This window comes from Penicillium crustosum, assembly GCF_028827405.1.
Source record: "Penicillium crustosum strain IBT 35664 chromosome Unknown utg000002l_segment0_segment0, whole genome shotgun sequence".
NCBI lineage: Eukaryota > Fungi > Ascomycota > Eurotiomycetes > Eurotiales > Aspergillaceae > Penicillium > Penicillium crustosum.
In genome coordinates, this window is record NW_026623123.1 from 1,075,636 (window position 1) to 1,099,713 (window position 24,078).

Below are 24,078 nucleotides of genomic sequence, written 5' to 3' on the forward strand. Positions count from 1 at the left end.
TGATTTGCATGTTAGGCGTTATGCTAGGTGTTGGAGAACCCTTGTTAGATTTTAAGCTCGCAATTTGAAATTTGGAAGTGCCATTTTTGCACAAGAAGAACATGATCATTAAAAAAAGCCTGGAAAATATGCCAAAACACCATGGGTATCAAGAATAGGACACGCACCCCGAGAACAAAACTCAAGAAATGATTCCCAACCGGCCCTCCCAGCTATCATCCTCTTTCTTAACCTTGTCCTTCTTCCTCTTCTCATTGCGCTTGCGCCTTTTCTCCTCCCTCTCCTTAGCATCAATCTCCTCCCGCTCCTTGAGCCGCACGCCCAGATCAAGCTGCCAAGCCTTGCGCTCTTCCTCGTCCCTCTGTCGCTTCCGATGCGAAAGCATCCTCAACCGCAAGCGCACGTCCTCAACATTCGCCCTTTTCACCTCGCCACTCTGCCCCGTCGCAATCAAATGTTGCTTGCTGTTCAAGTGCTCCACAAGCTGCAAGTTATCCTTGTAGGTAAGATCACAGTCCTTGCAGTAAAATCCGGCACCAAGGCCGCGTTTGCCCATTCCCGAGCCTGCGGGAACAATCATGGTCTTGCCCACCATGGACGCGACGTCCAGGCGCTGGTTGCGGGCTGTGGTATCTTCGAGCGTGCTGTAGTCAACTGGCGCATGGTATTTTTTGCCCAGTAGTTTCGCTTCGTAGCGGGCTTTGCCTTCGGCTTTGCGCTTTTCTTCGGCGTCGGCCGCTTTTTTGGCATATTCTTCACGGTCCCAGGTTTTGCGGAAGGCCGTGTCCGACACCGGGGTGCCGTAGGCGTTTGGATTTGACATATTTGTGGTTGATATTGGACTTTTGTTTTGGGGAGATGTAATGGGAGGTTGGTGAGTGGCGATCTTTAAAAGTTGAAGCTTCCCAGGTCGGGTTGACGCCGATATTGAATATTATGTAAGCGGGACTGATTTCCAACCTCACCTGGTCACAACCCAACCCACGCCTTCAATTATGTGTACATAGGACGCTGGAAATAGGCAGCTGTTTTGCATTAATCCAATCTTTGAATGATTGCGTTGGGATAAATAACTCCGACTAGAAATTAGCGTCGGTGGCTACGATTTCAGGCAACAGTTTTCGTCCCGCTCGTATAAGATGAACAACACCACCCTTACATCGAATGTACACAATTGAGTTATAAGCAACAGCCTTTGAACACAAGTCTAAAATCATGGAGTCACCTCAGTTCCCCTCCTATTCTCAATCCACCAGCGCCAATCTAATGACCCTCCCCTCGGAACTCCACATCCAAATAAGCACCTACCTTTCCTACCCAGATGCCCTTGCTCTAAAACACAGCAGCCGCCACTTCTACTCAATAGTCTTCACAGGAGTGCGCCTGAAGGTTGACTGGCTCATCGACCGTTTTGAACACAAACTCGAATGCCCCATGGAGAAGTGCTCGTTCAGTACGGACGAGTCATTTTGCAATGGACGAGTCTGCAGCATTATGGAGCGCCGTCGTTGGCATCTTGAGTGTCGACGGGTTAAGGGTGGCTGTCTGATTGTTAATGGCCAGACATGCCGAACGGATTTAATGCCCGGTTGGTTTAGAATGAGGACACAGGGGAAAAGGAGAGCTGTTAAGGTGATGGAGAGCTGGGGATATGAAGGTTTGTTCACTCTTCGGTTCTATCTTCTTCGCATCTAATAAAGATATTGGCTAATATTGTACCGCATAGCCGTTATGGTTGGCATTATTGCTGTTCTGCTGAACTTGTTGTGGCATTTTTCACAGAGGTGAGAACGTTGTCTCGTGTTGGCCTGCTTGTGGTTTGAAGGCCCTGCTGATTAAGCTCACCAGAACATGGTATCTCGATAGCATATTGAGAGGACACTATACTTCTATTGATTGAGCTATGAGCCCGGAAGTCAATCGATAAATGCGACATATTTCGCCCTGTACGATCGACCACAATTGAACTGGTGTTTCCTGGTATATAGGCCAGGATATTGTCGCCATGAAAACGACTCAGAATGCGACCTGGCAATCATGCTCACAAAAGATCACTCATGACATACCGTATATAACAGTGTTGCGAAGAGAGATTTACATAGACATGAGCGGGGAATCCAAATGGACCCTGACGGAAATGCATCCATATCGAGGAGCATTCCTAGAAATTCAGGCCTGCGGAGATGTGATCGTCACAGATTACAAGCTTTTTGGATGTTGTGATGCAGTGAACTTGAACTTGACCTCATCTTTAGCCCTAATCCTGATCTTATCGGTGACGTCACATTGACGACCGTGTATACATAGTTCCTATATAGTTTGTCCTTCATCTTTCTCATACTCTTTACTTTGTTATATCCTTTCATTACTTAAAACATCAAAAAACAATGTCTACTACAGATGCCACCATCAACGCCAAGACGGGCACTCACCCCGTGGATCCCTACAAGACCCAGAACTTCGAAGACCCGCCTCTCCCTCAGAAGATCGAAGAGCTGGTTCAATTTATCAACCAAGTTAAATTTGGCATGTTGACAACCAAGCAGTCAGAGGGCGATTTTCTGGCATCGCGATGCATGGCATTAGCTGCGACGGTATGAGTAGAGCTACAATAACAAAAAGAACATGCTAATCAATTCCCCAAAATAGGAGAACGGCGGCGTTGACCTCATCTTCCACACAAACCTCTTCTCCGGCAAAACAATGGATCTCACCGTGCATCCCAAAGAAACAAATATGTCTTTCCTAGACCCCATCAGTGGAGCTTGGGCCTCCATCTCAGGCACTGCATCAGTGATTGGTGATCCCGCCATCGTGAAGAAGTACTACTCGCCTGCGCTGAAGGCATGGCTTGGCGATATGGGCGATGGCGTGCACGATGGTGGGCCATCAGACCCCCGCATTGGCGTTATTAAGCTCGAGTCCAAGCTGGCCACACATGTTGTCGCGCACAAAGGCGCGATTGGGCGTGCCTATGAAACTGTTAAGGGTGTTGTACAGGGCAACGTTCCCCATGTTAATGGTATTCGGGAATTGAGTTTGGAGGAATTGGCTGAGTGTAAGTTCTTGTTCTATTTTTTGATCTTCTGGATATGTGCAACAGAAATTCTAACTGGTCTCTTTAGGGCGCCGAACGCATCAGGAATAAGTATTAAGTGTTTTTAGATGGCAGCTCGAAACAAGAATATCCTGCCTCATTGGGAGGTATATAACGCTCTAAGCAGAAATAAAAACTTCAATTTGAATAGACATAGTGGGCCGCTTATGCGGCCTTGTTATATCCTTTTTGCTGGCCTTTTTGGTGCTATTTTAGATGCTCTTTTTAGATATATAAGAATGCGGTCAAAAGCCATATTCTGTGCAAGAGACTTTTCTTCGTATAACCTTTAATAGTAAATATGCTACGTCCCCAATTGTCCTTTTGCTTGGCATTTTCTGCTCCAAATATGTCCCTTGCATCCACCCTATATTGTCTCTTAAACCTGTTCTGAAGGCGTGGGTAAAAAGCCAGCTTTGACAAGGAACTCGGCGCTCCTTTTTACAGCATCTTTAAATCGCAACGGCGTGCTACCACGCTTCTGTCGCGAGCTACCCACCATTCGCTCATCGTTCTGAAATCCCGTAATCATGTGTGCTAACGGCCATAGGGGATGTTTCTTCTTTGCAGCTTCAATATCAGCACGAATGAGAGCCAGCCACTCTGCCATTAGCCTGAAGCCTATAACCTAGGCTCTCGAGAATACCCCAGAGCTCCCTCCATGTCATGCCATTCACGGGCTCTTTCCCGTTCACTCTCTTGGTTTCTTTGCTCAGCACTGTGTCAATAATCGCTGTGGCTGTGGCTGTGACATCTGATATGGAGAGCCACCCGTCCGCTTCAGCAGCATTGTATGCCCCTATGTTGATACACGTCGCCGCTAGCCGCCAGATATAGTCATCGGGGTTAGAAAAACCCTCAGTCGGTGTGCCAATGACCCATCCCGGGTTAAAAACAACGAACTGATTGGTTTCGGATGGGCTGCGCTGCACCGCGCGCCTGACGACAGCTTCGGCGACGAATTTAGTCTGGCTATACGCGATAGCATCGGGGACTGAGAGCTCATTCGCAACATCCTGCTCTTCATGAGAGTCCCAATGCTGAACACCTGTAACATAGAGGAATCTCATGCAAGGGAGACCTATGGCGAGGAGTAACAGCTCAATGGCTGAGCCAACATTGGCCCCCTCTAGGATCTCGTAGCTCTTTTTCCAGTGCACTGTGGTGCCGCTGTGAGTTATTACATTGACCTTTTAGCAAATGGCTAAAGAGTCCCAGCGTGTTGGATCAAGACCATTACATTGTCGTCTGTGCGCATCGTCTTTGTGCAACCAAACGTATTCCGGCACATTCCAATATCCTGGTCTAGCTAGCCATTACATTACACAACAGCTAAACCTTTGAAGGTTTGGATATATAAGATGTCTACAGTATCCCTTTTCCGTTTTAGGGGTGAATGAGAAAAGTGGGCCGCTTACGCGACCTTGCGTCTTTTTGGTAATCTTTAGATGTTCTTTTAACTGCTATTTTTAGGTCTTCTTAGATGACATAGGCCACCTGCATCGTCTTGCTTAATATATATATTCACTTCCAATTCACAGTATGAAGTTTGAACCACATCCGATTTATGTGAAATCAATTATGCTAGTATCAGTTTTAAATCTGGAACTCTATCTCGATATTGACCGCACATGTGTTTATGTGATTATTACACTAGACACCCCCATGCTCTGGTATTTTGACTCTTTTTATGGCTGTCACGAGGGTTCCAGTGGCGCAATGATCACTGATAATATCAAATCAAAACCGTAGATCGGACAAATTTCGTAGCTCGGACTCTTAAGGTCGATATTGGATATGTCGATTATGTCCCTATTTGTCCATGACTACATTTACTTTCTAGGATGACGTACTGGTGGACTGCCACTTATTCACACAGACCCTTCCTGGTTGTACTAGTCAGGCATCGACAAATCAAGGACAAAAGGACTAATAAGATTTACCCTCATGACTCCGAACTAAATGCGCTGTCAGTTCCATCATCCTAAACTCATTTCTGAATATATTGTATATCTCATTAGTGCTAGTTTTGGCCTCTATATTCATCAGCATGGCAGCCGAGAACCCAAAGAATACTTCAGTTCCTGTTGACCTTCTTATCGCCACGCGTCCAAACAGAGCTGGAGCAATCCCTGGTTTGCTGGATGAGGTTATCGAAGGTGTCAATAATCTATCTACTGGAACCGAGGAGGACCGCAAGGATGTGGTAGTCAAATGTCGAGCTTTAGCTAGAGCTATCGAGACTCCTCGGGAGACGATGGTTGACCACTGTTGGGGACAGGTATATATATATAAGTTCTACAGTCCATCAACTGAACAGAATAACTGATATTATAGATGGGTGCAATCGGGGCGATAGGGTTCGGAGTGGACTCGGGATTATGGGCGTTGATGGCTCAGAATGGCGATCAACCCCAGAAAGTTACCGATTTGGCCGCGGGCCTTGGGATTGATTCCCAACTTCTCAGTGGGCTTCACATCACCCGTCTCAGAGGTCTGGCTAACTGTTTTCTAGGTCGTTTGATGCGGCATGTTAGTGCTATGGGACTCCTTATTGAAGTTGGGGAAGATGAGTACCAGCCTACAAATTATACCAAGGCGCTGAGCCTTCCTCAGATTGGGCATGGGTATCTCGGTCTGTAAGTACTAATTCGACCGTCAGTGAAAGCCCACAAAATAACAGTGCGGCTGATACTTCTTGCTCATCCATTAGTACCGCATCCACCGGTGCAGGAACCTTGAAATTCCACGAGTTTTCCCGTAAGCGGGGTTGGGTGAATCCGACAGATCCCTGGGACACATCTCTAATGTATGCCTATGGTACCGACAAGAACATATTTCCTTGGGTACGGGATTTGGGGTATGGAGATCACCTGAACGATTACCTTGGTGGTTATAACCTAGGTCGACCACTCTGGATGGACCCTAGAGTCTATCCTGTGAAGGAGAGGCTCATTGACGGTGCCGATTCTAGTCCAGATGCACCATTCCTGGTGGACATAGGTGGCAACGTGGGACATGACTTAGAGAGATTCCAGAGTCGCTATCCGAACGCCCCCGGGAAATTGATTCTTCAAGATTTGCCTATGATGATTGACCAGATCAAGGATCTAGATCCGGCTATCGTCCGAATGGGTTATGACTTCCATGATGAACAGCCTGTCAAAGGTAAGAGCCCAGAGCTCCTCCTGTTCCAACCCTGTCGGAATATCAATTTCGAATGGTGTTACTTATACTATTCCCAGGTGCCCGTGTCTATTATATACACTCAACTCTACATAACTGGTCGGACAATGTGTGTGAAATTGTACTTACACGAGTGAAAGAGGCCATGAAGCCTGGATACAGCAGACTATTGCTCAACGAGAACGTTGTCCCGAACATCGGTGCCCATTGGGAGACTACGGGACTCGATATGATGATGTTAACCCTATTCTCTGCTGAAGAGCGGACTAGCGCAGCGTGGTATGACTTGATTGAGAGGAGGGCGGGTTTGAAAGTTGTCAAAATATGGGATGGCGGAAAGGGTGTAGAAAGTGTGATTGAGTGCGGACTGGTCTAAGCCTGTCAATGGGCGTGATTCAGATATGGCATCGGAATCAGAATGTCTATCAACTCTACTTTTCATAGTCGATCACTCTCTTCCAATTAGTCACGTCTTCCTTTTTCTTACTGCATAATTTGCAATTTAGGAGAAAATGATTGAATAAACAATTAGGACAGAGATAAAGTGTACAGGAATGTACAAGCAAAGGTACAGTACCGAACTATTCAGGCATCAAGTATATAGAAAAAGGTGAATTGAGAAACAACACCCAAGGGAGCTTCGCTCCGTCGCCGCCACAAATGAAACAAGATAAAATGGGTATCATCCGCAAACTCCCGCTGCCATGCGCATAATTCATGAAGGGCTGTCAATTTAGAATTGACACCGAAGTTAGCGAACAGTTAAATCTGGTGGCATTGTTAGCATAAGAACATATAGCGACAGTGTATATAAACTCACCAAAGCAAGAGGGAAACGGTAAGGAACACGGCCGTTGTGCAACAGCATAGCTTTGGCCTTTTGGGGAGTAGCCTGCAGCTTGCGATAGGCCTCACGAACGTGTCGTGGCTCAATGGGAGTGCGCCCCTCCTCGGGCGGGTCGAACAGGCCGGTCTCGCGCTTCCGTTTCTTCATGTTCTCGCCAGCTTCGGCGCCTCCGCGACGGTGCTTCTCGTTATCTTCGCGCTCTTTGACTTTGAGAGCCTCCTCAGTCAGAGTCTGGACGATCTCGAAGGTAAGGAATCCGAGGATGTCAACAATGTCGTCGTTTGGTTTGGATTCGGTCACGATGCCGAAGCCTGCCCACTCGCGGAATCGCTTGCTCTTGCGGTAGGTGAAGGAAGCCTGGCGACACTCGGACCAGAATACATACTCCTCTCTGGTCATGTGGCGGGTGCGTTCATCAGCGGCTGCAAGACGCTGGAGGGTCGCGTAGTTCTGCTCTTCCTCTTCTTCGTCCTCTTCGTCTTCGCGCTCGGGGACCTGGACGGAGTAGAAACTGTTGACATCCCACGCAAGTCCCACCTTGGCGCGCTTGTTCTTGGGCTTGGGGGCCACGTCTGCGGGGCCTGCAACAACACCAGCTGCATCATCGGCGGCAGCAAAATCGGCGGCGTCACCACCACCCTTGTCGTCGGAATCCTTGACGTTCTTGCGGACGTCCTTCCAGGATAGAAAGGTTCGTAGACGGGAGACCTTAGCCTTATCGTGGCGAATCAGGAAAATTAGGTCGTCAGTAGAAATCGAGCGAACTCCACGGCGAGTTGCCAAGGCGGTGCTGCGGGTAAGCTATTTGATCGTTAGTGACGAGAGCTTTCAATGCAGAATTCCTAGTACCCACAATTTCGATCACTTGTTGTCGGGTAATCTCTTCGATCAAAGTGGTAGTCTCAGGGGACGGCTCTGCTGTCTCTCCGGAGACAAACATCATCTTAATAATGTCGTTAGTAAAGGAGCCTCCAGTTGTGTCTTTTTGCTTCATCTCATGATCTTTCTGGCTCTCGGAATTGGTTTGGGAGCTGATCGTGGCACTGTCCATCTGGAAAGTGAACGAGTTGAAGATATGGGTATAATGCTCGTGAAAGTACTGTCCCATGACGAAGAAGTCTGACTCGGGGTCGACCGACAGACCATCTTGATTTGCAACACAGACGTCTTCGGCAGAATGAACGAAAATACCGCCAGGTGAATGCAAGCCCGAGTCTGAAACTACACGAGGGGCATCCACGGGGGAGGTCATGGTGCAATCTGGGTCACTCAAGGTCCTATCAGGATCGCATAGCATAGATTCTTCCTGGCTTCGTGCAAATTCATCCCGAAGCTGCATCCAGAGCTCAACGATTGATATGGCGTTCGGATTGGGAAAAGACATGGTGGGTGAATGAGCACCCATATAAAGTGTTTAACACAGCGAATGGATCGAATGTCAAAGGGTGCGTGAGAACGTTTGTGGGTGGGTTTGACAGAGGTATTGACAAGATAAGACGATCGAAAGCGGAAGCAAGGCAGTGAATGATATGGGAAGGCTGACAGATGGCGAGAAGGGGTGAAGGTGAAAAACAAGTGAGATACAAGTGAGATATCAAAACACATCTGCAAATCGATAGGCTAAGTGGGAGCCCTCGCAGAGTCGATATCGATAAGAAGCTCACTCCTGACCCTAGGAACTTCGAAATCGTCCTTGGTCTTCACAACAGTATCCCTCATCCATCCAACACCAAAGCTGTGTCATTGGTAGGACCAGTTGCAAAGTTGCAGAGAGGATCCAGGTATTTTGACTATTGCCGTGGTTTTTTCCTTGACATCAAGATATGTGCATCACAACAACCAAGGAATGCAGGACTAAAAGGCCCGGCTGGACTGTGACACAACATGAAGACAGTTATTTGCTCCCAATATCGACATTCGTTATGAAAAAAATTTCCCAAGATAACAAGAATGACATGGCCTCTAGTAAATGAGTACATTCGAAAGCAAGTGATATGTCGCAAGCCCAGCCAGACCCTCCATAGACATCATGTTTCATAGCCTGAAGAGCAGCTTTAAGCTTCGTGGGGTGACTTTCTCCCATGGGACGAGGGAAGTCGAGGGGGATGTGGCCCTATCCGCCGAGACAATGTGTTCGCGCCGCGCATTATGTTGTGTCGCAAAGCCCGCCGACAGTCGCAATATGTTGAGAGACCTTTGGAGGCCGGATCGGACGATAAAATCGAAGTATTCGAGAGCCAGAAAGATCAAGAGACCGAAAGCCCCAAGCAAAATGAGCCAAATATCGGGGAGAGACTCACCTGTTGTATCTCCTGCCGATACTTCGGATTCCGATCGGAGCTCATGATGGATGGCGGTAACCCTACCAGGGGGAATTTCTTTAACGATTGAGATGAGGCTTCCACCGGTGTTCAACCAGTAGGAGTGAGTGCTGATGAATTGATTCGAGGCAAAGTGAGAGAAGATGGCGCAAGGAGGATGAAGCTCTGGACGTTCGAAGAAGCACAGGCCGATCTGGGGGAGATAAGCGATAACCGGATATTCCTTGATCCGGCGGTGGCGGAGTATTCTGCCGGTATCGCGGGGCACGGAGTTCTTTTTTTCGGACTGTTTGTTGGTCAGTGAGATTCATTGTATTCTACTCAATTGCATAACCTGAGTTCCCAAAGCCAATATGCTTCACCTGGTTGGACTTGGTCTCGCCGATGAGACGGATATCACCGTCCGCGGTCTAGAGATCGTGAAGCGGGCCGAGAGAGTCTATCTAGAGGCATACACGAGTATTCTTCTTGTCGATAAGGAAAAGCTGGTGAGTTGACTTCCAAGTTCTTGTCTTCGATCACATATCCCAATGGAACATTGCATATATCTTGCGCAGATGGACTGATTAAACATAATACCAGTAGGAAGCGTTCTATGGCCGCCCTGTCATTGAGGCAGACCGTGAACTCGTCGAGACCGGCAGCGATGACATCCTCGCCGGCGGTGACAAAGCCGATATTGTATTCCTGGTAGTGGGAGATCCATTCGGGTACGGTCTTCATTCATTTTCCCAGCAAAATCCATAGCTAACACCACCACCCACACAGCGCAACAACGCATACCGACCTCGTCCTCCGCGCGCGCGAACTTGGCATCGAGACCAAAGTCGTCCCTAACGCCTCCATCATGTCCGGAATCGGCTGCACCGGACTGCAGCTGTACAACTTCGGACAAACAGTCAGCATGGTTTTCTTCACTGAGACCTGGAAGCCGTCTTCGTACTATGACCGCGTGCGCGAGAACGTTCAGATCGGCCTACACACACTAGTTCTGCTCGATATTAAGGTCAAGGAGCAGTCGCTGGAAAACATGGCGCGCGGTCGTCGGATTTTCGAGCCCCCTCGTTACATGACTGTTGCCCAATGTGCGGCACAGATGCTGGAGACTGAGGAGGAGCGACAGGAGGGTGTCTATGGGCCGGATAGTTTGGCTGTTGGTGCGGCGCGCGTTGGCGCTGCTAATCAGCAGCTTGTTTCTGGTACGCTTAAGGAATTGGCTACTGTTGAGATGGGCGCGCCGTTGCACAGTCTTGTCCTTCTTGGTCGGAGGACGCATGATCTTGAGAGAGACTATATTCGCGAATATGCAGTCAATAAGGAGACTTTCGACGCGAGCTATGCCAAGGGATATGGAGCTAGCTTGTGAGAGTTGAATTCTTGTGAAGAGATATGATTTCAAGATTGAAATGAAAGATAAACTTTTTTAAAAAAAAATAAGGACGGATTCAATTTCTATAATACACCAAAGTTGTTGGAATGGTCAAGTTTGGAAAGATGATGTATGGTATATTGGCTTCTATTCAATTTGATCCGTGGATCAACTGACCAGAGCGGAGTATCTGGATTCTTCTATTGTAACATGCATAGGAAGACAAAATGAAAATGCTGTGATATAGCGAAAGACGTAAAGCAAATGGTATCCAAAACAAAAAAAAAAAAAAAAATAGAAACGGGAATATGTATGAAAGAGAAGCCCGACCAACCAACACCTTATGATATGCAAAATGTTGAAGCAATGTACAACCCAACTCTTCAAAAAAAAAAGGTACTCTCATATCGCATCACATCAGATCTCTTCTTCCTCACCAGGAAGAAGAATCTCATGTCCAGAACCTTCATATACGAAGATAGCTGCAAGACAGCCAAACACGGATACCAATGCAATCATCCACCACGCAAAGCCGACCATGCCAATGTCCAAGCCATATCCGTACCACGCACCTGAAAAGATAGGTCCAACGGTACGGAAGGCCGACGAGACGGACTGGCCAATTCCGTGAATTGTGCCGAGGACCGATGGGTGAGGCGAGCAGTTGTTCAACAGAATGATAGAGGTGGGAAGAGTGAAGGTTCGAGCAGTGACCTGGAAGAAGAGGACGATGATGATCCAGAACCAGACCCATGGGCCGTTGGCTTGGCCAGGAGGAGGAATTGTAGATGGAGCCAGCGAGATATATGGGGCAATGAAGTATGCGATGGGGAAAAGAGAGAGGAAATACTGGTAGCTCTTGGCTGTACCCAGACGGCCGTTGATGGTAGGGTAGATGGTAAATTGGAGGACCATGCCAATAACACCCAAAATTGCGGTCGCGAAACCAACGCTCTGCGGCAGCATGCCCAGACCGCCGGTGAAGGCGAATGGCAAGCTCTGGGCGGGACTCGCGGGGTCATTGGCGTCATAGCGAGGTGTGGAAAGGAAGAGTAGCCATAGGTTGTTGAAGGCACCCATTTGGAAGTCGAAGAAAGCCTGCGCGCCGAGTGTGCACAACACGTTCTTTGTCCAGATTCTGCGGAAAGGCAATACACGTTGGAGTCGGACAGGCTTGTGTGCCTTTTCTTCAAGCTCGTAGCTCTCCGAGCGGTCCATGGGCTGGCCCAGCAAAGGACCACCCTCTTCGTAGTCGCGGAGCGGGAGCCTTGTGTACAAGGGCGACGAAGCGGGGACTACCGTCTTCATGGCGCGTGCGAGGAGCTTCTTAGCGAATGCACCTAGGCCAGGCTTGCCCTTGCAAGATGCCAAGGTCTCTTCTAATCCATACGCAACCAAAACTGCAGTTGAAGAGAGGAAACAGAAGTTCGCGAACATTGGCAGTGCATAAGGGTACTTCTCGAGCCATTGCACTCCGTTCGCACCTCCAAAGGAAGAATTAGGACCAAAGAGACGGGGATAGCTCTTAACGGGATCAGCCAACATGCCACCCATCACTGCGAAACTGGTTAGCGGATTGTCGCATAGTCGCGAATAGAATTAACGGAGTAAGGTACTCACCAGGACCAAATAACGAAGCTATGTTGAAGCCAATAGGCAAAATCAAGAAAGCGCGCGAGTGGTATTTCTTCTCCTTAACATTCTCCGCAATCATAGTTCGAATAATACCAACGGTGCCGTTGATGCCGCCACCAAACGAGCGCCAAAACACGGCCTGCGCGAACGACGTCGAATAGGCGACACCTAAACAAGAAATCGCAGTACCAATCAAACCAACAAGTAAAACGAACTTCCGACCACCCCATTTAGCATCGGCAACACGACCCCAGGGGATCGCCGTCGCAAACTGAGCAGCGGTAAAAGCACCCTGGAGAATTCCCGCCTGGGTCGCAACATCCGAGTCTGAGAGGTTGGGGTCGAAAGACTTGAGCTGGTAGAACATGTATGCCTGTAGCGAAGCGATCTGCAAGAAATCAAAGACACGACAGAGGCCCAGCAGCGCTAATTGACCCTTCCGCGGCAGTGACATCCACGTTACGAGCGCGGGGCGAGCTGGCGCCCGCACAGTCGGGAGTTCATGTTCCTGCAGGGCGGGTACTTGTGGCAGGCCATGGCTAATGGAACGGCCGCGCACATGCTGTGTTTTGCGATCACCACCTAGATCCATCGAGGTATTCCTTAACATATTATCATCGATGGCGAGCGAGTCGGGGGAGGAGGAGCGTTCTTCAAGGCTGGCGAGGGAGGTATTGGACTCGCGTCGGCGGCGACCTTTGGCGTTTTCGGATGGTTCGGTGCCTTGGGTGAAATGGAAGCCACTCGACCAGGACGTCGTACGCGCGTGGCGGGCATTATTCGTTTTATGGGTTCCGGTCCTGGCAGGCATTGGGGAATGTACTAGTGTAAACCGAGGCGTCGTAAGGATCGAAAGGAGTGGTAGGCTCCTTTGGTTTCACGTATTTTTCGTAGTTTGGGTAATTATAATCGGCCCCGAGAATATATAGAAAGAGCCTTGGAAGAGAAAAGAGCTATTTTTTGTATTTTTGATTTTACTTCCATTTCTCCTGTTTGTACGGAGTATCGTCCAGGGGATTTTGACGATGACGTCCGTTTTTCTCGGTACTTTGATTTGAGGCCCACCAGAGAGCCCGGGGAATGCCGTGGATTATTACTTTAGATACAACCAAGATCACTTTTTTGATATTCAATATAAAGAATATGACAATATATTAACAATAGACGGAGTAGTTTTCATTTATTTTTACATCAAATTCCTTAAAATAAGTCAATATCCCATATGATACATACACTATCTTTGATACATAGATCGACAACGACACCTAGCTTGCGACGACCGCTCCACACCTCCCTGCCGAGCCCTCCTCCCTCAAGCCATGACTCGCCAATTCAATACATCCGTTTTGGCGACGGAAGTCTTGGCATATAAGGTATGAACCGTGGTGGAGAAGTAATTTCAGCTTCACTTACTCCGTACTCTGTGGAGCATGTCTGTTACAATCCGAGTTTTATCAGATTCATACAGATAATGCATTTTTAGATGTGTACTTGTGTACTTTTGTATGAAGCGTATCCGTATTAGTTCATAATTGTCTAAGTGGGGTCGGGAGTATTATCCTTTTTAAGCCTGATCACATTAAATGTGATACAAAAATCCATTTCTTCTAAAAGATGAAAAGATTTTAAATTAATCCGTAGTATCCACCAACGTTCTAGAGCCACTGGCGGCAACCTAGCGCCGACAGTTCAAGCGTTTCAGCCACATTCCACGTCACCGGAATAAAGCTTTGATACATCCCTTACAATACAAACCTTACATAGTAGAAGACAATCCCGCCACAGCCTATTGCAAGGCTAACATACTCAACCCTACAAGGCGATGCTAGGGCTTGACAACAAGTCGCATAATCAAGGTCATGAAATTTCCGAAGTGGAAACAGTACATCCATGGATAGCCTTTTGCATACTTTGATCGACGTAGAAATAAACACTTGTAACTTACGTACGGAGGACTGTGTATGTAAATATCAATTGATGTATACCTGTATGTATATATATCGTATCCGTGTTATATCCGTATTATCCAAAACCGACATAAAAACCTAGCGTCGTAATTATTCCTCTACAAAGTAGTCAATACGAAAGATGAACGCTCAGCGCGAAACTACCGAACAGCTCCGCCTCGCTCCGGAGGTACGTGTACCCAGTGCGTAGTAACTTCTCCCAGATGGGAGAACCTGTGAAATTGACGCCGAAAATCACCGCTTTGTCAGCCAAAAACAGTCGACTAGTTTTCCACCCTGTAACTTTGCGTGGGCGACTCGCCGGTTTGACGAAGGTCGCCTCTTCATGCGTCCGCCCCAATGCGGTCCATGAGCATGGCCAAGGAGAACCCATGGTTCTATGGAAGCTTGGCTTCCTCGATCCAGACGCATCCACAGTCCAGTCCTGCCGGTGACAGGCGGAGCATCGTGGCTAAAGAGATGGCATGCCACTCGTTGACTCCATCCTACCCTAGATACAGCTTCTATAGCTCCGTATGCTGTTTGAAGTGATGGTGATGTAATGCTAGCAATACACTCAATCACTTCTCTCGGCCATCTTACTAAAGAAAGGACTCGACACATAAAACGGCCGTTCTACAGGCGTTTCATCAATATCACTCCCTCCACTCCCCTTAGAGCCCAGAAGCGACTGCATTCGCGCCCGGAAGACATCATTCTGAGCCAACTTCCCAACCGGCTTCACTGTACCCTGTTCTTTATCCACAAACTTTGCATCAGGTTCCTCTTCATACGTTGACTCCGGACCATCTATCCATGTCTTCCCCGCCCGAAGACACTCATTCTTCATTTCCTCCGAACTTCTGTTAATCATATTCTTCCAGAATGACCCTTCTCCGGAGGAAACAACACCAGCATGCTCAAGCATTCCAACAGCACCAGCAATTCAGTCTTGGCAATTTCCAACCCCGAACTCGGGGATGTTAGATTCATCATTCCCAAAGGCAGAGAGTAGGCTAGCAGCTTGTACGCTCTGTTCAGAGGAGAGAGAACCAAGCTCGCAACGACCTTTCAGAACCGGGTCTTCGAGTGGCTGTGGCCGTGGATCGTAGACGAAGACTTCCTCTATAGGGTTGCGTATATGGTGCATTTCGCAGGTTGAGGAGCCATGTTTGTAGAAGGCGATTCCCATGTGAGAGGGTCCATCGCCAAGTTTGGCATCGCCGCGGCCGTAGATGTTTATTGAAATGCCGTGAGTAGGGGATTTCATTATTAACACTGATAGAGTAAAGTGACTATGTATGTATCTATATCCGTGCAAGGAATCAACGATAGTAGACAACTTCAAGTTATTGTTGGTCTGGTGATAAAAGCCTCACGGGGTGCCTCGGCGCGTATTGAGGTGTTAGGTAGACGTCAAATGGATCACTTACAGTTGATGGAAATCTAAATATAGATAGGTACCCTCATACACTAGCTCAATCTAGCATGGTGGGAACCAATCACATCCACTTTTTCAACAGCGAGTACATGCTGTATCAGACGGTCCGTGGTCTCAAGCCCCACAGGATCGTGTTTACACACGGGGATTTACATCCAGGGAATCTCATTGTTTGGGCCGATGGAACGGCTGTTCTGTTGGACTGGGGCCTAGCGGGATTTTGGCTGGAGTATTGGGAGTTCTACCATGCCTTGTTTAATCCACCCTGGAGAGCCTCGTGGGATCGTATGGTGAAGAAGCTTATTCCGCCTTTTTATGTTGAGCATAGCGTGATTAAAAGGGTATTCGGGACTGTGTGGAACTAATAGAGGGAATATTCTACTGCTTGCTGGTGAACAATATAAATACAATACTCCGTACAGAAATATCCAAATAATAACTAGTAATCCATCAAGATTCTGGAGCGAACAACACCGGCCGCAACAGTGGCGCTGAGAATGTAAACATTTTGTCCACATTCAATAACACTAGGGAAAAGAATACTTCGATAAATTCCAAGGAGATCATATTATTCCTCTACAGACGCAATCCATTCGAAGACTGAATGCCCAGCGCGAAAGTATGGAGCAGTTCCGCCCCGCTCCAGAGGTACGTATACTCAAATCTATAGCATAAAATATGTTTTCCTATTTGGTTATACGAGATATAATACGTATATGTATGAATGGGTATATGCGTTCTGTGTTATGGTAGTATATATGTACAGCGCTGAGTACCTAACGTTATAGATGTAAAGATGAATTAAAAAAGAGTAAAGAATGAGGAGTCACTATTCGTTCCGCTCTCGCTCACGCCTGTGACCGTATATACTCCGCTCGCCGAGCGGGAAATAGGATGTTGCCTCGTCCTCTCCGATCCACCGGTGCCAATTCCACCAGGGCAGGGCGGTGGCCTGCACGGGAGGGTTTTTCCGCTCAGCAATACCGCCCATACATCCAGAAGATTCCTGGTCCTGCAGTTGGTTGAACCAATGTCTGGCGTAGTATCGATGTGCGAGGAAGACTCCACCGAAGAGGGGGATCACCACGATGAGAACGGCACCCCAGCCAAGTAGACCTATGAAATAGTCAGTTTTGCTTACTCTATTTGATGAGATCGAAATCATGTTCGGGATGTACTCACGGCCATAGCTCCACCCGTCCGAGTACTTTGGAGCATTAGAAGGTTGTGGATAGCCCGAGGGATGTGTCCAGATATTGGAGCCCGGGTTGTCGGGGTCGATCCACGGCACAGTATTAACACCTACTGGTGGAATCAAAGGACGGGCTGCGTCTTCACCGGGGAATCCATATCCCGGTGCATCCAAGCAGGTAGAGTCAGCGCAGAATTCGCGCAGCTCGGACGAGGGCACGAAAGTATACTTGATTTCAGACTTTCCCAGCACAATGCCCTCGCGATCCAATGCTTCTACCTTAGACCAAAGGAAGAATCTGGATCCAGTGTATTCAGTCTCAAAGCCGGTTTTGGAAACCTCGTCCAGCAAGGTCCAAGGTCCAGTTATGTTCATCGACCCCCAAAATCGCCACGTTTTAACGCGGGTTGCGCCGTTCCAACTGACATAGAAGCTGGTGGAAGAGGATGGTTCCGCGTTTTTGGAGTATGTCCATAGGGCAGGTGAGTCTGTCGGTACACCGTCCCATTCAAATTTCATTGCTCGGTAGTTCATCACGGTGTCTTTAGCGAAAGAGCCCCAGAATAGTAGATTACCCGCCTCATCGTGCTCGGACACGAATGGGTTATTTCCCCATCCGATGAAAGCATTTTTGTTAGGGAGCACCTGCAGGTTTCCTTGGCTAGAGCTCACTAGGTCGTCTTTAATGGGGGCATAATCGCGGATCTGGGTGGCGGTTTTTTCCACATGGTCAATCATGACGATCATGCCCGCTGAATAGGTATGAGTCTTGTTGAAGCCGTTATAGCCATTGTTGTAAAGTGAGAGAATGGTATGTGTAGCATTCTCATGTAACCACCGAGCATCGTGCTGCTGCGAAAAGCTAAAATTGATATTCCGGAAAGAGGGCTGCGCACCGTGAAGCCGCCACATCACCGAGCCGTCCTTACCAGAGATCTTGTAGATGGCAGAAGTATGACGCGACGAAATCAAATAGTCACCGGCGGCATTTTTATCGACGGAGTTGATGTGGAAGTAATCCCAAGGCTCATGCACGTTCAATCCGGTTCCAGAAGTATCCGTATGAGAGGGCCATGTATAGCTCGACGATGGATCGACATGATCCAGAGACCGCCATTCAAACAGGACCTTGTTGGTCTCCACATCAATTTCCTGAAACACACTCTCCATAACCCATCCTACTCCAGTTTTGATGTTCCACGGTGTCATGTCGAATTGGCGTTGCTGGTAGATCGTCATGAGAGCGGTTTTGCCATCGTTGATGGGACGGAATTCGTGCATGTCGCTAGAGGCCATTCCTCCACCGGGCTGAACTGAGCGCACAACTCGGTAGTTTTTATCCATGATGATACCATGGCCACGGCAGTATCCCTTTTGCTGGTTGCCCTGGAAGAAGCATAGGTGATCGGCGCCGTTATATTTGCACACGTGGAGGCCATGGGCGTTGCCTGGTCCTGAAATACCCCAGCCGCTCCATACTAATTCCTGTCGATCGAATAGCGTGTTAGTTTTCCCATATTCAGCCCTCAACTCCGCAAAATAAAAACCTACCCCTGTGTTATCATAAATGTACGGGCCGGGATTCTGGAGTTCGTATGGTGTGATGAAGATGTAGCCCGGGCTGAGCTTGTCTGGGTCGGACTTTTCGACATTGAAGACGGGTGGGTATATGTCGGGTCTCTATTGCGCCGATAATAATTTCAGCAAACGCATACTTGAGAGGCGGATTGATTCCACTTACCGATTTATAAAAAGAGGTTTCCTCTCCAAGCGCACTATCAATAGCGCACAACCAAAGAATACCAAGATAGAAGAGCGCCGGCGCAGTCCTCAAAGAGGACAGTATGGAGGCGCCCATAGGTTCTTCGCACCACTTCCCGATGCAAGATACGAGAACCTTGGAGAGTCAAACAAAAAGAAATCACCCAGCAGAATGTATGCAAGGGAAGATCCGTTGAAGGCAAATCATGGAGAAGTATAGAAAATTTCAGGCCAAGAAGAATAATCATCTAAGGCCCAAGAGGCCGAGAGGCCCAAGGTGAACAAGCAGTGTGTACGAATCCCTCTCCACCTGTCAATGCATGCTTTTTGCATTTACAGTGGGGCATACATTATGTTGATCTTCTATGTTCATTGGTCAAAATCTATTTAAAGCTAAACACAGTGCTTAGTCACGGGCAATTCGACCAACACCCGTCCAGCGCCAAGGTGCCCAGTCCTGCTAAGAACTGTGCCAGTTGCTTAAGTTGCCGGGGGAAAAAGAGGTGTTCGGGAATTCGACATTATATGAGCAAAATCACGGTAAAACGATCACCATCTCCCCCCAAGATCAGAATCTTCCCCCCAAAAGATTTCGATCGTCTAACTATTGCTGCGGAAAACCTTGATTGTTGTTTTCTGCTTTTCTCCAAATACGTGTAATCCACATAAGTGACGGTACGGGTATTTCTCACGGGCCGCGTCATATGCCCACAAGACTAAGGGGATGTGGCTGCCGCTAAATACCATAACTCCGAGATCGTAGCCGTATCAGTTTCGTATGCTCAACCTCAACATCAATTTCAATTCTCGTTGAAGGTTCGGGAAGAGCCAGACACTCCAACCATGTAACGTGTCTCGGGAACGGGTCCATGGATGAACACCCAGTTACCCGCTAGCCAATTTCAGACACCTGAATCGCGCAGGTGACTTATCCTGTTCGTGAGGTGTACCCAATGGATCGGAGTTCCAAGATTTCAGACACTCCGATAAAGCTCAAAGCTAAAAGCCACGTGCATGTGGCTGAGCAGAAGCATTATGTAGTCGTCGTGTACGCCAGTGAATTGAAATTGGGGGATTGGTTCGGGTACAGCGGTGGCGCATATTGCGTCGTCAGAGCCTACGCAGGCTAGCTTTGTTGCAGGATCTATTCTAGCACACCTACCACAAACATCGCATGGTTGATTAATCATTCATATTTTATGCAATGTTTTGAACGAATGAAACTCACACGTGTGAGATTCTCCTAGTAACATCTAACATTTCTATACGGAGTCCGGAGTTCGGAGTGCACTGTGTACCATTCGACACAGGGATCTACAGCGGATAGATAGGAGATTAGATGAAGTGGGATCGTGTACTGCTTTCGGCACACCCAGCAGAAGAGGACCTATCAAGTATCCATGACCACAGCTGTGATATATCGCTTTCATATGTCAAACGTGGTGCAACCCCCAGAATCACCAATCCAACCCGAATAACACAAAAGATCAAAGCTGACATGTGTCGCCGAAACTCCCAATCCCAAAATAATCCAATCTACGAACAACGAACCGATCATTCCAGGGGCCATTAGTCCACGTACACCAACCCAACCCCATCCGTATACATTACGTATTTTTTATCAAAGCTTTTTATACAAGCCTTCTAAGAGGATCCGCTCCGGAGCCCAGAACAAAAGAAGCAATCCGAACCCCGCTTGTTTTCTATATTCGAATATCGAGAAGCAGTTGTATCAGGTATTCCCCCTTACAAGGATATAACAAGAGATAACAATACATGTAACTTTCAGTATTGTATTTTTATAGCACGTCCACGTAAGTAATATGGATCCCCGGAGGCCCTTTTCCCCACTGCCAAGCCGCTAACCGAGGAAACTCCACGGCACTTCTCGAACAGAGTGTGGCTGGAACAATTTCTCTTGGTTTCGTCCCAGTTATGAGAGTGGAGAGGGAAGGGCTTAGGGACCGAGTATTAATGGCCGGATTTAGGTGTCGATTGTCGGTGTTTGTTTACTTGCTAAAGTGGTTGCTATGTGTACATGTACAATGTTAATCAATATGAGCAGATTTCTATTTCTGTTCTCCGTACTCTGTACGTTATATGGGGCAAAACCTCGAAATAGATAGTTATTTGTATAAATTTTGTAGTCTTGGGTTTATTTTTGACAAACTGCTCTACTATACTATACGCGCCTTGCATTGACCCTGATCCTTCGGAAGGTCGGCGGTAAGGCTTTTAGAGCTAAGATTTTAGGCGCCCCTTGCTTCTAGGCAATGCATTATGATGACAGAGCCTCGAAGCGGGTCCCCTGTAGTGTTTGTCCCTCAATTTGAAACCTGGGGAGGCTTTGATGCGCTGGTCACACACTTGTACAGAGTGTACATAAAGAATGATGATAAAAATAGAAGAAATAGTATATACTGTGATATTACCGAATTTTTCTCCAAGACGCCTCCCATTAAACCAATTTGAGAAAAATGGAGATAGCAAGATAAGTGATCGATGTGATAGATGCAGTGGTCTGTTCCAACGAGGGTAACAAAAAGTAGCAAAAGCGGCCACGGGATCTGGCAATATACTAGAGGCGCCTGCGCACGCTAGCAGCCAGCAGAAAAAGGTGAGATGTGGGGAATATGAGAAAAAAATGGACAAAAAAAAGGCGTAAAGTACAAGAATGAACATTTTAGCGAGGGGAGAAACGCTTGAAAGCCAACGTGGCAGCGAAGCCAGCGGCAAGCAGCGAACCACCAATAGTGACGGCCTGGAGGGCAGCGTTCATCATCTGGTGACGATTGCGGGTGCTGCAGCGCTTGTAGAAGTCGGCCATGTCATTGCCACGGGGGAAGGGAGTGTCAGGGACCTCCTCCTCGAGGAACTCGCAAAGCGGGGCCCAGCCGTCGTTGATGTTGTATTCGAGCAGACGCTCGGGGGGAACCATGCTGCGGACCTGAGCGACATGATCCTCGTAGACTTGCTTGCCCTTGCCGGGGAAGTCACCACGGAAGAATGTCTCGAAGAACTTGTTCAGCATGGGGTAGTACATGCCAGCGGCCCAGCTGAAGTTCGACACGAACTTGTGCTCTGGGTCTGAGACGCGCCAGTAGACGGTCTTCATGACGGAGCTGGTGGTTTGTTAGTATGGTGTTTTTTGGACCAGAAATAATGATCTATAAGGTGAGATTGGAACTTACGCGTGCCATGGGTCGACATCACGGGTGGTCAGAATGACCTTCGCATTGGGGTAAGCCTCGATCAGCTCCTTTGCAAAGGCACAGGCAGGCCAGTCACAGACGGCCTGGCAGTCACCCAGAAGCTGGTCCCATTCCTTGCGGCCGAACTCGCCAACTCCGTCGTACTTCGCGTTTAGGGCATCGTGCCACATCAAGCAATCCGGCGGGTTCTCAACACTTGCGCACATCATGTGGTAGCACTTGCCATAGCCCAGACGCTCAAAGGCCTTGCGGAGAGCTGTCAAATGATAGTTAGTTTATGTTTCTTGTTTCCATCAGACCCGGTATATAGAACAATACACCAAGTCCAACGCAACACAGCACATCATACTCACAAGCAGTTCCAGTACGACCAACACCCAGAGCAAGAACCTTCATAGGAACTGTGCGGTGGCACTTTCGGCGGTCAATGTTTGTGTCATCGGTGAAGATGTCGGTCATGGGCTGGGGAGCCAGATTATCGGAGAGCATAAGAGACATGGTGGGTGTTTATAAGCTCGATTGTAATTTGGGATAGGGTGAACTTCTATAGAGAGGGGAGAAGTGTAGATGATATAAACGAATGGGAGTAATCGAGCTGGATAAAGAAAGGACAAGACTTATAGAAAAAGTCTAGAAGGAAGGGGGGGTTTTATGAGGTTGATATGGAAGATAAGGGGAAGGATAAATGAAAAATAAAAAAAAGATCCAGCTAAAAAAAATAAATCCAGACCTAATTGATCCCCAAGGGAGATCAATAGAGTCAATGAAGTAGAGTGGGCATTTAGTCACAGTGGCAGTGCCAATGACGAGGCTCGAACCACTTTTTTCACAGTCCCCAAGTACTCTGCATGTCTCCCCGCGAGTGGCAATGTTTCCACTCATTATCTCCGAGTCTTGGCTCTTGGGCAATTCCTTCATTCCTGGACTCCGATTATGCCCCATTTAGGACAGGTGGATTCCAAAAACCGAGGGGTCCACGAGTGTATACGAAGTATGTCGTACAGCTGCAGCGTTCAAAGACATTGGGATACGTACGTTGAAAAATCCGTGTATATACAATGTACTGAGGCGCGTAGAGGCACGACGTCACAGGCTGACGCACAGGGATGTCAAGGATTGTCAGGGGTGAATGTTTTTGTGGAGTTGCGTATGGTAAAGGTTGTATGGTATCGTATATATGGTACTGTTCGTGCGCAAAAGGTCGGAATCTTTGATACCAAATAGGAAAATTACCGAAAGTAATTCCAAGGGTCAATGCTGCCGTTGCCAAGACTGATCCACGTATGCTTCGAAATTCGAAATATTCTTTTTGGTCAAGTTTTCCCGGAAAAATTGACGATCCATGCGATGCCGGTCATTGGTGGAGCTTCAAATGGAACGCGTACACCTTCAACTTGCGGAAAGTGTGTATTTCTGTATGTGATGGCCATGCTGGGTTGGCCACCACATAAATCGTAGGTTCATAGATCATCGTAGACTCATCTACTACGAGCCTCCATGTTGTGTTACTGTTTGACATCTCATATCCAGCACACCACAGTCAAAACGGCTCGGATTGGGTCAGCCAAGCTTGGCCCACAATGTTCCAAGCAGATCAATCTCGAAGCTGTCCCGCCAGGGGAATATCGTTCCGGGTACGAGAGTCCGGTGCTCCCGCTCCGTCAGATTGATTGCGTTTGGCTCGTTCGAGACTGAGGTTGCGTGGTCCACATGTCAAAGCCCAGTTTAATTTCCTCTCAACACCGCGGAAGGTATGTAACAGTTTCAGCCGGCCGGTCAGGATGGGGCCCTTCTCCTGGATCGTCCCGCCACGCCGCCTATCATGAGAAAGACCATCTTCTCAATGTGTCGCGGACCCAAAGCCGTTATCACCGAAGTAGCGATCAGGGGGAGTTGGTGTTGGGCATGTTAGAGGCAAAGTTTCGTATGGTTTTCATCGCCAGGGGTAAGTTCCGCCGTCACGGATCAGTATTGTCACAGCTGAACTGATCGTCCCGTGTTGCTGAGATATTTTCCATTCGGGGAATGTATCCTCGTTGACTCGGGCTCTGTCACGTGTCCAGCACAATTA

General features: G+C 48.0%; 12 protein-coding genes across 12 annotated transcripts; 5 read left to right on the forward strand and 7 right to left on the reverse strand.

Moving 5' to 3' along the window:
- Window positions 1-181: 181 nt before the first annotated feature.
- Window positions 182-823, reverse strand: N7487_003921 (U4/U6-U5 snRNP complex subunit SNU23; the record flags this gene model as incomplete). The annotated part of the gene is made up of 1 exon (XM_056871668.1): window positions 182-823. The coding sequence occupies one exon, from the start codon at window positions 821-823 to the stop codon at window positions 182-184; it is 642 nt and encodes a 213-aa protein (XP_056729388.1).
- Window positions 824-1,215: 392 nt separating this feature from the next.
- On the forward strand, window positions 1,216-1,695 carry N7487_003922 (uncharacterized protein; the record flags this gene model as incomplete). The annotated part of the gene is made up of 1 exon (XM_056871669.1): window positions 1,216-1,695. The coding sequence occupies one exon, from the start codon at window positions 1,216-1,218 to the stop codon at window positions 1,693-1,695; it is 480 nt and encodes a 159-aa protein (XP_056729389.1).
- Window positions 1,696-2,387: 692 nt separating this feature from the next.
- Window positions 2,388-3,148, forward strand: N7487_003923 (blue light-inducible protein Bli-3; the record flags this gene model as incomplete). The annotated part of the gene is made up of 3 exons (XM_056871670.1): window positions 2,388-2,594; window positions 2,650-3,058; window positions 3,126-3,148. 3 exons carry the CDS (start codon window positions 2,388-2,390, stop codon window positions 3,146-3,148), a joined length of 639 nt encoding a protein of 212 aa, XP_056729390.1.
- A 328-nt stretch (window positions 3,149-3,476) lies between these two features.
- Window positions 3,477-4,167, reverse strand: N7487_003924 (uncharacterized protein; the record flags this gene model as incomplete). The annotated part of the gene is made up of 2 exons (XM_056871671.1): window positions 3,477-3,700; window positions 3,726-4,167. The coding sequence occupies 2 exons, from the start codon at window positions 4,165-4,167 to the stop codon at window positions 3,477-3,479; spliced, it is 666 nt and encodes a 221-aa protein (XP_056729391.1).
- A 980-nt stretch (window positions 4,168-5,147) lies between these two features.
- On the forward strand, window positions 5,148-6,659 carry N7487_003925 (uncharacterized protein; the record flags this gene model as incomplete). Its single annotated transcript, XM_056871672.1, has 5 exons — window positions 5,148-5,378; window positions 5,435-5,591; window positions 5,613-5,736; window positions 5,811-6,265; window positions 6,343-6,659. The coding sequence occupies 5 exons, from the start codon at window positions 5,148-5,150 to the stop codon at window positions 6,657-6,659; spliced, it is 1,284 nt and encodes a 427-aa protein (XP_056729392.1).
- Window positions 6,660-7,045: 386 nt separating this feature from the next.
- On the reverse strand, window positions 7,046-8,514 carry N7487_003926 (transcriptional regulator SPT3; the record flags this gene model as incomplete). Its single annotated transcript, XM_056871673.1, has 3 exons — window positions 7,046-7,051; window positions 7,104-7,931; window positions 7,984-8,514. The coding sequence occupies 3 exons, from the start codon at window positions 8,512-8,514 to the stop codon at window positions 7,046-7,048; spliced, it is 1,365 nt and encodes a 454-aa protein (XP_056729393.1).
- A 764-nt stretch (window positions 8,515-9,278) lies between these two features.
- Window positions 9,279-9,755, forward strand: N7487_003927 (uncharacterized protein; the record flags this gene model as incomplete). Its single annotated transcript, XM_056871674.1, has 2 exons — window positions 9,279-9,486; window positions 9,523-9,755. 2 exons carry the CDS (start codon window positions 9,279-9,281, stop codon window positions 9,753-9,755), a joined length of 441 nt encoding a protein of 146 aa, XP_056729394.1.
- A 49-nt stretch (window positions 9,756-9,804) lies between these two features.
- On the forward strand, window positions 9,805-10,817 carry dph5 (diphthine synthase; the record flags this gene model as incomplete). Its single annotated transcript, XM_056871675.1, has 3 exons — window positions 9,805-9,939; window positions 10,037-10,161; window positions 10,220-10,817. 3 exons carry the CDS (start codon window positions 9,805-9,807, stop codon window positions 10,815-10,817), a joined length of 858 nt encoding a protein of 285 aa, XP_056729395.1.
- Window positions 10,818-11,237: 420 nt separating this feature from the next.
- N7487_003929 (putative MFS transporter) lies at window positions 11,238-13,266 on the reverse strand (the record flags this gene model as incomplete). The annotated part of the gene is made up of 2 exons (XM_056871676.1): window positions 11,238-12,376; window positions 12,441-13,266. The coding sequence occupies 2 exons, from the start codon at window positions 13,264-13,266 to the stop codon at window positions 11,238-11,240; spliced, it is 1,965 nt and encodes a 654-aa protein (XP_056729396.1).
- Window positions 13,267-14,978: 1,712 nt separating this feature from the next.
- N7487_003930 (uncharacterized protein) lies at window positions 14,979-15,671 on the reverse strand (the record flags this gene model as incomplete). Its single annotated transcript, XM_056871677.1, has 2 exons — window positions 14,979-15,320; window positions 15,369-15,671. The coding sequence occupies 2 exons, from the start codon at window positions 15,669-15,671 to the stop codon at window positions 14,979-14,981; spliced, it is 645 nt and encodes a 214-aa protein (XP_056729397.1).
- A 1,000-nt stretch (window positions 15,672-16,671) lies between these two features.
- On the reverse strand, window positions 16,672-18,892 carry N7487_003931 (arylsulfotransferase family protein; the record flags this gene model as incomplete). Its single annotated transcript, XM_056871678.1, has 4 exons — window positions 16,672-16,958; window positions 17,025-18,519; window positions 18,586-18,714; window positions 18,776-18,892. 4 exons carry the CDS (start codon window positions 18,890-18,892, stop codon window positions 16,672-16,674), a joined length of 2,028 nt encoding a protein of 675 aa, XP_056729398.1.
- Window positions 18,893-21,478: 2,586 nt separating this feature from the next.
- Window positions 21,479-22,505, reverse strand: N7487_003932 (sulfotransferase family protein; the record flags this gene model as incomplete). The annotated part of the gene is made up of 3 exons (XM_056871679.1): window positions 21,479-21,917; window positions 21,987-22,263; window positions 22,361-22,505. 3 exons carry the CDS (start codon window positions 22,503-22,505, stop codon window positions 21,479-21,481), a joined length of 861 nt encoding a protein of 286 aa, XP_056729399.1.
- Window positions 22,506-24,078: the final 1,573 nt, after the last annotated feature.